This window comes from Drosophila guanche, unplaced genomic scaffold (genome assembly GCF_900245975.1).
Source record: "Drosophila guanche unplaced genomic scaffold, DGUA_6, whole genome shotgun sequence".
NCBI classification, from domain to species: Eukaryota; Metazoa; Arthropoda; class Insecta; order Diptera; family Drosophilidae; genus Drosophila; species Drosophila guanche.
In genome coordinates, this window is record NW_022995754.1 from 2100765 (window position 1) to 2116223 (window position 15459).

The 15459-nt window shown below is 42.3% G+C and overlaps 2 protein-coding genes across 2 annotated transcripts; one reads left to right on the plus strand and one right to left on the minus strand.

The window, feature by feature from the left end:
• Positions 1–5191: 5191 nt before the first annotated feature.
• Positions 5192–5973, minus strand: LOC117589042. Its single transcript, XM_034280670.1, has one exon. The coding sequence runs from the start codon at positions 5890–5892 to the stop codon at positions 5245–5247; it is 648 nt and encodes a 215-aa protein (XP_034136561.1). The 5' UTR covers positions 5893–5973; the 3' UTR covers positions 5192–5244.
• A 5976-nt stretch (positions 5974–11949) lies between these two features.
• LOC117588982 (MICOS complex subunit MIC13 homolog QIL1) lies at positions 11950–12752 on the plus strand. The gene is made up of 2 exons (XM_034280571.1): positions 11950–12109; positions 12187–12752. Exons 1-2 carry the CDS (start codon positions 12099–12101, stop codon positions 12551–12553), a joined length of 378 nt encoding a protein of 125 aa, XP_034136462.1. The 5' UTR covers positions 11950–12098; the 3' UTR covers positions 12554–12752.
• The last annotated feature ends 2707 nt before the right edge of the window (positions 12753–15459 follow it).

Consider the following 15459-nt stretch of genomic DNA (forward strand, 5'->3'; position numbering starts at 1 on the left):
GTCTGTATATATTACGAATAAATGTCTACATTTTGTATTTGTTAAACTTGACTTTCGTTTTCTTTTTCTCAATTTTTAATTCCCTAATTTGTGATTTCCAAATTGATCAATTACCAGATTACATTTTTTATTCTTTGATTGAAGCGTGCCAGACCCGAGGCGCTACTTCAGAATCTTGAAAAATACAAAAAACCAAAAACCACACCCGTGATAGCTCCGAGAATTTCCGCTTGATAGGGGAAGACGACCTTTTTCCTTTGTTTTTTTTTTTTTTTTGGCTACCCTGCCCATAGGGGACCTTCATCTCGGCGCGACTTGCATGCTGGTCCAACGCCTTGGCGACAACAATTATTAAATTGCCAGTTGATTCAATTTGTCAACAGTGTGCCAGATATGGTTAAGCGCCTTTAAAAAAATAAAACTCGTACATGGGCAGCTGTTTCCCCCCTGCCGCTGCTTCTCGTTTTTAAAGCAGCACCCTCATAAAAAAAAAAGAAACAACAATAATAAGTGGAAACTGTTTCCGGTTTTGGGACACGCATTGACCAAAGCAACCAGCAACCCCCTGATTAGTATGTTTGCATTAAAAAATCTACATGGGAGAATGCATAAAAAATGTGAAAGAGAGAAAAGCGCGATAACAAAAACCCAGCATGGTCCGGCGAGGGTCAAGTCTGCGGGGTCAGCAGCTGCCGGCGGCAGTTGTTAAAAAAAAAAAAACTACAATCCAAAATCAAAATCTAGATACATTTAGCCGTGGCTATTGATTAAAAGTAGCCACCCCCGGAGGCCGTAGCCGTTTCTCCCGTTTTTCGGCAGTTAATTATTTGTCACGTGTCCATGCAAATTTCGTTTCTCATTGATTACGCACAGACATCCGATACATTTACGGGCGCTGCTGCAATTAAAGATTGAGCCGCGGGGGTTGCTGCCGCGGTGACCAGGGGGAGGGTAGGCAAATTTCATAAATATCTACATTTTCGCCGACATTTTTGCCCGATAAACATTTTCTATTGAATTTTTATGGCAATTTGGGAGAAATCGTCTGGCAGCAATTTTTAGGGCGCAAAGTCAGGCACCGACAGCTACTGCTACCCCATGGAGTCAGGTCAGTCCCGTCAGTACCGATATAAGGGTGTTCCCCGCTATTTGCATGCTTAAAAGTGAACTGGGAACTGCGAAAACTGCAATTTATGAAAAATCAAATGAAAAGGAAAGAATTGCATTCGCTTAGGGTGATTTCGCATTCCCCTCTCTGACAGTAAATTTCGCTATGCAAATTCTTGGAATTATTTTTGGGTTCTTTCCTCGGTTCTGGCAAATGATTTTCCATTAATTTTATTTCTTTCATATTTTCCCATCATTTTCAACCCCCACAAAGTAGTAGAAGAAGAGCGCACAAATCAAAAAAAGGGAAATAAAAGACGCAAAGATGCTGAAGAGATTTTTAAACATTAAAGCTAAATAAATTTTACAAAAACCAAGATGAAAATTGCAATGTACCTTGAGCATAAATCAAAATTTTGTATGACCTCAGATGCAAGTCGAATGGGGTCAGAGGGCAACAAAAAACACTACGAGAAAAATCAAAAATCGAAAATCAAATTTTATTAGCACTAAGAAAAATGACACAAAATCAAAACAAATAAATATTTTAGTTGTAAAATTAAGTCACGAACGAAAAAAATTATTATTAATTCGAAATGTTGAAGTTGATGAAAGTAACGAAGGAGAAGAAACGAAGCAAAGGAGAAGCAAAAGGATGAATAGAGGAGAAGCAAAACCAAATGCAAACCAAAGACGTGAAAGAGCGCAAAATCAAAAGCCACGAGCAAAAAATCAAAAGAAAATTATATTTAAAACGAAATCGAAAATCAAAATTATATTTAGCAATTGGCAAAATGTATGAGATATATACACACCAAAATATATATCTATATACATATATTATATATATATTTAACAATTTTACTTTGTTATTATGTAAAACTATGTGTGAAACCAAAACTAAACAAACAACTTTAACACAAATTATTTATATTACGAGTAATGTGTAAAATGTGAAAGAGCGAAGAATCAAAAAACTGGAGGAGGAGGAGTACGAAGAGCTGGGAGAAAACATTTTTCATTTTCATTGTAAGCGAGCATTTATCAAAAATTGTATGTGTTTTAAATTGATTATATTAAATATATATACAAATACATATAAAATATATGTGTGTTAATTGGAAAGCAACATCTATAGCCCCTGGCTAGTCCATTTGTCTGTTGGATACGCTGAGACATGGACAGAAATCGGTAAATCAGTTTTCTATTTTGTATCAAAAAATTATAAGGTGGTGAGTGGAAGGCTCAGGGCTCTGCACTCAGGTACAAGTGCCATCATCGTGTGCTTAAAATGTGCTTTGGTCGCCCTGCGATTCCCATTGAAAGTCTCAGAGTCGCTCTCTGTGTGTCTGTCTATCTGTCTGTGGACTCGTCTAAGCTGATTGTGTGGCCCTTGAGACGGGATTTCTGTGTGCCACCCCAAGCGTCTCTGCTACGCGTAGTTGTACCTTTCTGACATGGACAAAAACTTCAACTTTTGCGAGTTTTGACATTTTGCTTTATCTGGAAGGGAGAGGAAAGGGCAAAGGGCACCCTCCAGCTACAAAATGTGCCTTCTTCCTTATGGCTTGTTGCTACCCCCTCTGAGGCATTACTCGGCATTGCGAAATCAAAGTATATCAATATTTGTATTACATGAGGCGCACACAAGAGCAGCGCACACTCAGGCATCTCTCTCACTCACTCACTCACTGTAATGGCCCAACAACAATGCCTGTGGAAATGTCTTATCAATAATTTTTGTAAAGAATGCGACGAAATCAATTCCGAGCCCAGTGCCGAGGGGATGGAGATGCTAGAGCTAGAGGGAGATGCGCGTCAGGCGCGTGTTACTGACAGCTCCATAGTTTCCGTGTCCCCCCGCCTCACTTCCTGCTCGCTGCTGCCAAAAAGGAGAAGAATGAAACTGTTCATATTTCCCAAAAGCAGAAAAGAGAAAGCCAAATCCGTATATACATTTTGTTGGGGTGTACACACATACATATGTATGTACATATGTATTTACATACTTGTGTACATATAGAATAAGTTTTGTGGAAAGTAGATAGAAAGATATAAGTTAAGTAGACAGCGATATAAATACATAGTTGGGCCGTAGTTTGTAGTATATAAATAATGGAATATTACTTACACCGTGCGACAAATGGCACTCAGAACTCGGTTTCCAAGATCGCCGACACAGCGCAGTGTTTTTGTGTTCATACATTTTCCCCCTCAAGCAGAAAGCCACCGAACGACACCAAAGACCAAAGCTGTTGAGAAACTTCGAGAGATCAATGAAACAACAAAATAACTGAGCTTTTGCCGTTGCTTTGCATTTCTACCTGCACACAGAAAGCGACCCCTCAAGCACCAAACTACACCAAAGAGCATCGATGCTGAGAGAATGCGAGAGAGCAACGCAACAACAAAATAGCTGAGCTTCTGCCAATGTAAAATGCAACAACAAGTTTGCATAGTTTCTTTTCACCGTCTCCTTCGTCGTTCGAACATTGAAGCTATTGCAGTGCGTATTATTTCGGGAATATTCAATGGACATACATATGTACATACAAACATGTTTACATACACAGTAATTGCTCAAATGCTTTCAACAATTTAATTCAATTTAGACAGCGATATAAATACATAGTTGGGCCGTAGTTTGTAGTACATAAATAATGGAATATTACTTACACCGTGCGACAAATGGCACTCAGAACTCGGTTTCCAAGATCGCCGACACAGCGCAGTGTTTTTGTGTTCATACATTTTCCCCCTCAAGCAGAAAGCCACCGAACGACACCAAAGACCAAAGCTGTTGAGAAACTGCGAGAGATCAATGAAACAACAAAATAACTGAGCTTTTGCCGTTGCTTTGCATTTCTACCTGCACACAGAAAGCGACCCCTCCAAGCACCAAACTACAACAAAGAGCATCGATGCTGAGAGAATGCGAGAGAGCAACGCAACAACAAAATAGCTGAGCTTCTGCCAATGTAAAATGCAACAACAAGTTTGCATAGTTTCTTTTCATCGTCTTCTTCGTCGTTCGAACATTGAAGCTATTGCAGTGCGTATTATTTCGGGAATATTCAATGGACATACATATGTACATACAAACATGTTTACATACACAGTAATTGCTCAAATGCTTTCAACAATTTAATTACTATTTTCAAACACTATTCGGCTGGTTTGAGTGTGTGGAAAATTAGTTTTTAATCGATTTGATAGAACTTCACACGCAGTGCAGCCATGGCTACAAATGACACCTACCAACTGACCGCGCGAACAGAAACACCCATTTGAACACCATTAGAGGGCCAACGCCACCTCCCAAATAACCAATACACTTTCAGATAAGTACTATACTATATGTGCGTACATACTCGCGAGTACTCGCACGAGAATATTGTGTGTATACAATTTCAATTCTCAATTAAATTGTTGAGGCGGCGCCAGGCGCAAACAACAATTTTTGTTGTCACCATATGCTTGGGCTATGCTTTCCCTTTCACTTTTGTTATACCCTTTAATACGTGACTGCGAGGGTGTGTTGAACATCTAGCAAGCAGATGGAGGTTTTTGTAATCATACAAAATAGCGGAGTATTTAATTATCGAATCTCAAAGTAATTTTTTGGGGACTGTGTTTCGTTGACCGCTCGCTGAGTCCTTGGAATGTGTCAAAAAACAAAATAAAACCCTAGACGCAGGACGAAAACAACCTCAAAAACAGCAACAACAACAAAGTTTAATAATTTAACTTATGGATTTTTTTGTGGGCCCATAGAGTTTCTGAGGGGTAAGTATTTGTTAGTTCGTTTTCCCATTTTCCAAATGCCTATCAGGGTGAGGGAGGGTGAGTTTTTCATTTGTTAGTGCCTTGGCATATGCACATTAGTGCCCGAAAATGTGGCAATTTAAATAAATGACGCAAAAGGACACGCCACGCACCAAAGACGTGGGACAGAGGACACAGTATATGGCCAGGGAGGATATTCTGTAGGGTAGGGTAGGTGCGCGACTAATGACTTTTCAGAACGCGACAAACAAACATTTTTATGTGTTATTACTACTTTGCATATTTATGTACACTTTTCACTGGTTTCAAAGTACAAAAATAAACAACAATAATTTCCAAATATAATTTCCACTAAAATTTCTGCTTCCATGGACGCTTAATCCTGCCTACGTCCAGAGGTGTGATCAGGTCTTGCAGCACGTGTTCCGTGACCTTAAGATCGATGCTGGCGTAGCCGGCCCTGGCCAGCAGTTCCTCTTCCTCCGGCAGCACAAAGAAGTGCGGATCGACATTGGACCGGTTGCGTTGTACCAGCAGCGCATTGGCATCGCGCCGAAAGAGATCGATGGCCCTGTATTGTGCAGTTCGTGCCTCCACGTAGCACTGTTGGGTGAGCGGATCTGAGAGCTTGCCCGACTTGGGCAGCCGCTCACTGGCCTGGTCCAGCTGCATCACCAGGCGGCGCACAATGAAGTTGGCAAAGCGTCGACGCTCCTTCCGCTCGCACACTCCGATGACCCACTCATGGATCAATAGGTACCGGAATGCCATGTAAAGCAGCCCCGTAAGCTTGGTGGCTATCAGCATTGGCAGCAGGTTGGTTGGTTCCTCACTCAGCAAGGTCGTGGCTCTCTCCCTCCAGTAGGACAGATCGCAGGTCAGCTTGAAGTCCACCACAGTCGTGGCTATAAATATCAGCACATGGAGAAGCCCCAATAGAACATGATGCCGCCGTATCCAACCAGAGACGAGGCGCAACATCCTGCTGAGGCAATGCATATTCGCCACAAAAATGTTTCAGTTTGTTTAGTATTACTTCCAAGTGAAAAAAACATAAAATTAACGAAATTATTTACTTTGATTTACACAAAAATTTAACTAACAAATAAGGCAACGATTTCGAAGGGATTTTGGATGGCTAAAGCAAAGTTTATTAGTTAATGAAGTAACTTCGAGGGGAGATAAGGTTTCGCTATTTTTTTATGGAATTATGTTTACCTGGACGCTCATCCCTTAGCAGGATTAATTTCATCCTTAACCAACCCTCTAAAAAACGAATGCGTTCCAGGGTCAAGCTAGATTTCATGGCACTTTATCGAGAGTCATCGCAACATGCAGGGAACATTAAGAAATTATATGACAAGGAGTCATATAAGGATACCTCTCAATGAATCTGTTTCGTATGCCCCTTGAGTACAAATGACAACTAAGCAATTTGCAGGCAAAGAACACCCAAAAATATGTACCACAAATGTACAATGTATTGGCACCAAGAACTAATGAGAGATTTCAGTTCAATTTTAGTTTCGTTTTGAGATTTCGCTGCTGGTCCCTGGTCCCTTGGTCCTTTCCTTTTCAATTGGATACACACAGCCTCCTCAGCGTCCATGTGCGTGAGGGGCAGGCAGTCAAGAAAGAGCAGCGGAAGGAAGGCGGTTCAACGGGCGTTGATGAGGAATAAAACTTGTCAGGAGAAAGCAGGCAAAGGACACACATGCACGCACACACATGCCTCCTGTGTACTTGTATGGTTACGTTATGTTGCAAGGAGAGTGACAAAAAGAGAGAAAGGGAGGCAGGGAATGGACAGCCAACGAACGGAAGCAACAAGAGGGCAAATAATTTGTTCCTCCCCTCCCCCACATGAAAGTTGAGAGAAAATACGAAAGAAAATTGTAATTTTCATCAACCGAACACAAAACCAAAAAAAAACCAAAAAAAAAAAGGAAAAAGGAAAAGCAAAAACTTCTTCCAGCTTGACCTTAAAGGAAAATTAGATGCTCGTGTTGGGGATTCATTCTTGTGTGTGTGTGTGTGTGTGTGGGAATACACCTATACATACATACATATATGTGTGTATAAATATATTATACACATATATATGCTTGGGCATGTGTGTGACTGATATCGAACAAAACTCCAAAATAAAAAGAAAAATTTAACGCAAAAAGGCAAAGTTCTGGTTCAGAGCCAGGAGGAGTGTCCGAGAGGGGATAAGGAGGCAGGGGTAAGTGGAAGGGGCATCTACAAAGTGTGTGTGTGGGTGTGGGCTTGTGAGACTTCTCCAATTTCTCGGCTAACCAGCTGGCCTCTGGATAGCGGCTAGAGCATGGGAGGCTGAGGATGGTGGTGGTCCCAGAGACTCTTGTCCATTTTTGGAAAAACCAGTGGGGGGTATACGCCTGTGTGTGTGCGTGTGTGTGTGTTTGTTTCTTTGTATGTATGCTAAAGTGAAAAGTAGTAAATTGAACTTTCTTCTTCCTCTTCATCTGCTAAGACTTTCGGCCTCCGCCTCCGCCTCCGCCTCTCTCTCTCTCTTTGGACCATGTCCGGCTTGGTTTTTATATTTTGTGGGCAATTTGTACTTTGTCTGCGCGCTCAGCACTTTTTGCCTGGCTGGCTGGCTACTTTTCCACTTTTCTTTTCACTTTCATTTTACGGCTTTTCATGTGTGCGTGCATGGGGCAAGGATTTTCGGCCAAATGGGCTTTGAGAATGGGATTTGGGTAGGGCTGAGGCTGAGGCTGAGGCTGGCCTGGGCCTGGGGCACATTCGTTATTTATCGCTTTGCAAATTAAAGTAGAGCCGCATAAAACTTGCAAAATTATTTATAGCAATAAATATTACCCAAGCTCTCGCTCTCTCTCTGCGCTTACATTCCCAGACTATGCAGCAAGAAAAAAACTTAATTGAAAAAAAAGGAGCCAAGAAAACTTGTCAGGAGAGGGCAGATAATAAATTGAAAATTCTATGCGAGGCAGCAGCCGGGAATTGGCATTAGGCAAGGGCTGGCAAGGGGCAAGGGGGCATGCCATGCTGATGAAGTGGAAATCATAATGTCAGGATGGACTTGACAGCTAATGACAGCAGCCAGCAGCCGGCAGCCAGCAAAAAACAATATCCACATCCTGCCGTGGCCTTGTGCAAGGAATTTCCTGGGCAAAAAAAATAAAAGTGCGCGAGTAATTACAGTGGAAATTGACAAAGGAAATGTTTACAGCGAAATTACGCAAAAAGAAATAGTTTTAAATGGAAATGCAGGAGCCAAAAAGTATTCTTCAGGCAGCCTCCGCAGCACTCAGCTTTTGATATTCCCCTTAGAGCTGCTTCACTGTATGTATCAAATGATGACAATAAAATTGCTTTGCCATGGGTGTGTGTGTGTGTGTGAGAGTTCTTCCCCACTCATGTGTGGCTGCGTGGCTGCGTGTCAGCAATGACAGGCGAGAGGAAAGCGAAAAAAAGAATCTATGCTTCTCCCCCCCCCTCTCGTGCCAACAGTTTCCCCTGCAGTGATTTTGCAATGAAATGAAATTCGTTGGGCCACACACACACGAGGAGGCTTTGGAGGAGGTGGAAGACGGTGCGATAGCTGCCTCATTATGGAAAATCAATAGAAGACGAAAAACGCAACTTTAGACTATGCGAGAAAGAGAGGGGGAAATTGATACACAAAAAGATGGAGAGAGAAAGATAGTGCTGGAAAGGGAGAGCACGGTGGGGCGGGGTAGAGAGATGTCGTAAGTAGTTCAATGATATCGACTAAGCATTAACTAAAATTTCTGCTGCTCCTAACCCCCCAGGCGAGCTGCCCCTGAGCAAACAAACACAAAAAAAAAACAGAGAAAAACAAAATTAATTAATTTATGTGCCAGCCCGAATTTTCCATGGCAATACACACACAGAGACAGAGAGACAGAGACACAGAGAGCCAACAATCTATATCTATAGATACTCGCACACATTTTTCCAATTTCAACGTCATCCTCGAACAATTTTCGTCCTCATTCGATGTCGTTGTTGTTGCTGTGGCTGTTGTTGGGCTTCGATTCATTACAAAAACATAACAACAGAATAAATATTGAAAGAAATGGCATAAAATTATAAAAGCCTCGGGGTCCAAGGCTCTCCCTCCAAGCCACTCCATTATATTGGTGGGGCATGGGGCACCCAATCTTGCTCTCGCCCCCAAAGCACCAATAAATTTCCTGCACTATCACACGCTGACGACCACAAATACATAGGCAATGGACACAGACACAGGCAGAAATGCGAAGTGCGTAAGCTGCTTATGGCTAAGAGCGCGAATGTTGGTTGCTAGCTCTGTGTGTGTGTGTGGTCAGACTTGTGTCAGAGAGTGTGTGTCTCTCTGGGTCGCCGAAGCTTAAGATATCCTGCAGCAGACTACAGACAAGAGTGTCATGTATCTGGAAAGGCAGTTTTCAATAGATAAAACTCTACAAAGATGGGAAAAGATATTCAGTGAGTATTTATTTTTGGAGTAGAGTTGGAATTATCATAATAATAATCGCTAAAAGAGCATTAAAGGAAGACCGAACCCTTGTGTATATTCCCTCAAGCAACGCACCAGTATGTCCATCATACTTTTATCTCACAAATGTTGCAGCCAGCAGCGCCGCTTGGCAGCGTAGTCAGTGGTCAGTGGTCAGTGGTCGAACGGCCATTTATTAATATTTGCAGATCATCAAAAGATAAAAATGCACAATAATTTATTTAAATCCGCTGTAAGCTTGAAGCTGAGCTTGAAAGGGAAGACTTTCAGCTACAAATTCCCACCCATTAGGCGGATTTTGCAGCTGCCCGCCCATGTGCTGCCGCAAACATTTTACACACTTCCAGCCGACGCGTGTCTGGTTTTAAAACCAATACTTAACACTCAGTCACACGCACATTCAATGCAATTGAACCACAAAAAGAGTCACTTTTTACACAAAAAAAAAAAACAGAACCCAATAAATGTTTCTTATCTTTAACACCCCGAGAAACACAGCAGGATAGGGCTAGGGCCCCTAAAGCCTTGGGCAAACACAGACGCGTGCGCCAATAGTATCAAAATCGAATAAGTAAACAAGATGCATATAAAAAACTATAAGATACAAGCCAACGGGACTCATGTGTGTGTGCCGCGGGTGGTTTTTATTTTTCAAAAACCATTCGCAGGGCAACACCAAAGAGACCCTAGCCGGGGCAGTGCCCCGCCAAATGGTGGCAGCTGCATGTCCACTATGAAATCCAGACGCGTGTGAAGCGTGTGTGTCCCTAACCCCCCAATAGGAATCGAAATAAATTGTATTAGAGTTTTACAATTCTAAAAGAAGAGCCCGCCCGAAAAGGGTTGCCCGCCGCTGCAATCAATGAGCCATCGCATAATGCACATGGCACATGGCACATTGGACACTTTTCTCGTTGAAAATGTGTAAAATTGTAACCCAAAAACGTAACACGAACAAGGAAAGGGGTCAGGTCACCAAATTACTTTTGAGCGCGCAAATCAAGCGAGAGTAAAGTGAAATCCATGCATGATACGATATAAGCTACAAGGGGTATGCCCCGATGCCCCTGATCCTGCTACTGATGATACTGATGATGAGAGTGAAAGGGGTTACGGGCCATAGGCTAAGGGGTAATGGGGGTAAGTGAACCCTTGCCCATTGTAAAGTTGCGATTTTCTATGGATAATGCGAAATTTCCAACTATTTCTTGACATTTTTCGCATAAAAATCTCACTGGGTCGCTGCTGCTGGGGGTTAGAGCAGGGGCAGGGGGTAAAAAGGGTCACCGCTCATTGTGTAAATAAAGGATCAGCATTGAGCTGCGGATCGATGCAACCAACTGTCACACGTCCACGTCCATGCGAAATTAATAAATTACATTTTTCGCCTTTTCTTTTCTTTTCCCTTTTTTTTTATATTTTTTTCGCAACTTTTTAGCCCGAAAAAAAAACTAAGAGGAAAATTTAATTTTTTTATTCGGGTGCACACGGTAGCGGGGTTGTGCCCGGCGAAGGGGTTGCGACACATTAGCTGAACTGAACCTATTAATAAGCGTTGCCAACCCCGGGTGCGACCTCGCGACGCATCGCCTGACACGTGGGTCAATGTCGCCCGATTTGACAGGCCAAAAAAAATGGGTGAAAAACTGCCACAAAAGACCCAAAAAAAAAAACGGAAAGGGCGACAAAAAAACGGAAGGCCGTTAAAATTCTCACTCGTTTTGAAATTGGAATTTTTCAATAAATTGGCACACAAGTCTGGGCCATTCTTTGTTCGTTTGGCAATAATCCTCTTAACTGCAGCGCGACTGTCGCAAAATTGTGACAAAGGAAATGTTGGAACTGCGTGAAAATAGGGGTACCAATGCTGGTGGCATTGTTTCATTCGCTTCCAATGTGTATCTTTAGTTGTTATTTGCTGGCACAAGTTAAATAAATGAGATTTCATTGGGCTGAAGGCTAAGCCGTTAACTAGGACTGCAGCGCACATTCTGGGTGATTGCTCAAAGACGACAAAAACGACAGCAAAATCGATTGGATTGCAGTGTTTACACTTTCCTTTAAATGTGCTGAAGTTAAGCAGGGGATTAGACCAGGGGGACTCAGCCTGTCGGAACTATTGTTGGATGGAGACTGTGATGGAGTTGCTATAAGTATTGCAAAAAAAGGTGTCAGTCGATAAGAAAATGTCCATTTAATTGCAAAGACTCTATGAAAAGACCATAAAGTCCCCGACTTCTGCACACTAAAACACATTTTAAAATGTATATTTTCGTTGCACACATGTAGGGCAGATTGAGTGACTAGATTGAGTAGACTAATTGTCAAAACAAATATTAAAAATATTATTTTGATTATTGTCATTTTGATAACAGTTTTTTTTTTGAAAATATTTACCACGCTCAATAGCTGGCTGCTGCGAAGCTATACAGCTAGTGGCATTTGTCTAGGGTGCTTCAGTGGGTTAATTACATACTTTCTCGGTATATTTTCGATATATTTTTGCCTGTCTGCGTTCACACTGCCGATATACCTTCTTTATTATTGTCATCTCTAGGCGAAATGTGTTAGTAAATTTACGAATTACTCGAAAACGAAACTGACCCCCAAATCTACCTTTATTTGTTAATAAAACGGTTCTAACCGTTACTTGACCCTCACACACACACTTCCTGCAAGCAAACAAGACAAAATGGTGATTGGGTAAGTGGCAGCAATGTTTGCCAATTACGTAAGGCCACAAGTGTGAAACGAATTTTCTTTTGGTTTTTTTTTGGCAGATTACTGGTACGCGGTGGCCTGGTGGCCAGTGCTGTTTACTACACCAACAAAGTGGGCATCTGGAGTGACTCCGAGCAGACGGAGAAGCTGTACAACAATGTCAAGTCCGAGCTGTGTCCGTACGTGCAAAAGGCGAAAAAACAGCTGCCATTCGATGTGCCACAGCTGCCAAACACCGGCGAGATGCGCTTCCTGGCCAAACACTACTACAATGAGGGCGTCAAGGGCTCCATACGCTTTGTGCACATGCTGCCCTGCTATGCGGGACGCGGCCTCAAGAAGGTCAAGGATACATTCGAGGATTTTGCCAAGTCTCCGGCCATCACAGGCAGCCAGGAAGCGGTCAATCCAGCGGCCAAGCAGTAGCCTGGCTTCCTTACCCACACGCGAGGCTGTTTTTGTGTTAGATTATAGTTAGCCCAATGGCCCAATTAAGTGTAAAGTTTCTCGCCAGCAAAGTGAATACTTAAACCGATTGAACGATAGTCGAGGGGCTCGCTCCCCTCTGCTAGTTTACTAATAATAAAAATTATTGTTTTAGCGTTGAAGATCGCTGTGAAATGTACAGAGAGATTGTCCTACTACTGGAAACAGACACCCTGCTATTGCATTTTGCGCCTGTACACCTGTAAACATCCGACTGATGTGACTGATATTTAGTTTTGTGAGTGCTGGCAGATTATTTATTCGGATCTAGCTGTCTGCGCCTCAACAAACAGACGAAAAAACACGTCGTCTGCTGATTTATGCAACTTGGATTTCGTATTTGGTTAGTCGTTGCTGGTAGCACGTGAATGCAATCTCTGATAGTTTTTGGGCTAGGTTTAGTCAGGTAGCAAGGGGGCATGGAAAGCCGCCTCGGAGCTGCACTTGATAGCATGAAATTATGGCTGTAAACAAGCCCATGTTCATGATTGGCCATTACTCTTGTAGCAGACGCGAGATAAGGCAAAGAAAACGGACTGAGAGGCAGAGGCCTGCCGCGTCATGTCAATCTGTGGTGTCTGAGTCAGCCACAGTGGGAGCTGCTCCATTTCGTTGACATTTTACAGCAGCTTCCGCTGTGGATTTGGATTACGCATACGCCACAAACAGTGTGGCAAAAGGTAAATACTAGCACGCCAAAAGACGTCATTGAAGGCGTACGCCTGCCTGCAGCTGATAACAATTTAGTGCCCCAATTGGTGGGCTACCTGAAAGACGAGATATGCACAAAAATCCCAGCCTAAAGCCCCAACAGATAGGATGGACTGTTGGCAGGCCATCCCTGCCAAAGCAGTCGCTCAACCTCTGTCATTGTTTAAATTTAGAGGCAGACCCACTCAAGTGGCATATTTTTGATTATCGTCTGCCGGTTATACCTGCCAAACTCGAATACTTTTAATTTCGATTATTATTTGCAAGTTCTATTTATGATATTTACCAATCGGCCACGCCATTCGCCATTGCCCTTGTCGCACTTTGGGCTCTATTTGCATTGCCTACTCCGTGGCCAGTTCTGTCTTCCTTTTTTCTAGTGTTTTAATTAATGAAACTTTTCGCTTGTTTATTGGCTTTGGCGATCCAAACACAAGCAACTGTCTACTGCCTGCCAGCTGATGTTGTCTTGAGATAAAGATACTCGTACCCCTCCCAGTACTTTCCAGCGGGTGAGTCATCCCAGCAGAGATAATGCCACGATCTGTGTATTGCCTGCAGTCGGAACCTCTGTCAAATATCGAAAGAGATCACGTGCCGGGCAGGACTTCATTGCCAACGCCACACAGTGGCAAATATAAATAAAATAATTAATATTTGTTCACAAATATTGCATGGGTGGTGGGTTGTGGGTTGTGGGTGGAAATATCACATTGCCAGCGACCCATAAAAATCGCAGCAAATAAATGTTTAACCTTTAAAAAGGCACACAGCAAGCAACACCTCTCCGCCACACACAACAGACACAGACACACACAAGATCATGCCATGGCAATGACTCTGGTAAACAGTCAGGGAAAGAACAGACACTCCGCACTCCGCACTCCGCACTCCACACACCGCAGGGAGCGATAAGCACGGGCCAAGTTCTGTTCTAGCCAAATTAGCTGTGACACTGCCTGTGGCATAGAAATGGCCTCCCTCTGGTGTTTGCTTTGGCAAATGCGAACGAACAATAATTAAATAAGCTTTTTCTTGTTAAATATTCGCAGATCAAATTTGCTCAGCGATGGAGCTGCGCTACGAGCATTTCATTTAATTAAAGTTCCCAAAATAACACCCGATAAGAGGGTGAGAAATTGAGAGAAGAGAAACTAAGCTCTGGGGAAGCGAATTGACGTAGGCAAATGTGTGTCGTCTTCCGCACACAGCATTTGTATTCTATATTCTATATTCTACATGTTCTGGGAAGGAGTTGGCCATCAAAAGTTTTACTTGTGGGTTGAATCATTATACAAATAATTATCTGAGGATCTGCAGGAAAGAAATCAATGAAGAGAAGTCATGGCAATAAAAGTCTTTTGCCGTTGAATGTCATAAGAAATGTTTGAGGCAGTTGCAGCATTTATTTGCGAGCCTTCACTTGATGGATAGGATTTATATTCGTATAATATTTGTACCCATGTTTAGGTCAAGCTTCCTTTAGTTTTATGTTTTAATTGTTACCATTTATATTTGTTTTTATTTTTGATTATTTTTGCTGTTAATTCCTAACAACTTTTGCAACTCAATTTTGCTAGCTCTCTCTCTCTCTGGCGTATAAATCATTCAATCATCACGAGCCATTCATCCAACCCACTCAGTTTTCAGACTACTGTCTATGAGTGCGAGTACTCGTTGTACCATGGCAAACTAATTGTGTTTGACGTTTGAACGTTATTAACTCATTCGCAATTGGCCATTTGTCAATATGTTCAATACAAAATATTCAATTCAATTATTGTCACACGCGGAATTTCTGTGTCACGTCGCTGCCTTTTGCCCAGCCTCATTGTTATTGTTAATAACTTTATTTTTTTTTTTTTTTTGGTTTTTTGCTGCGGCCAGCATAATCCCTTGAACCAAGAGGGATCGCCTAAATGCTTATTGTGCGCGTAGGCTGATAAGAATTAAATAGTTTTTGCTAAGGTAAAATCAGTTATTGTTTGAGGACAATGACAAGTTTGTTGAACCGAGGAACTTATATAATAAGTACTTCAAGTTATCAGCAATAAGTAGATCTTGATGAGAGCGTGCTCTGTGGCGCAAACATTACCAGCCAATTGGAAGCGTGGGCGGCCGACACTTGTTTAAAC

Bases quoted from the DNA above. Each gene is read 5' to 3' on its own strand.
- LOC117589042 (XM_034280670.1), bottom strand. From the start codon at position 5,892: ATGCATTGCCTCAGCAGGATGTTGCGCCTCGTCTCTGGTTGGATACGG.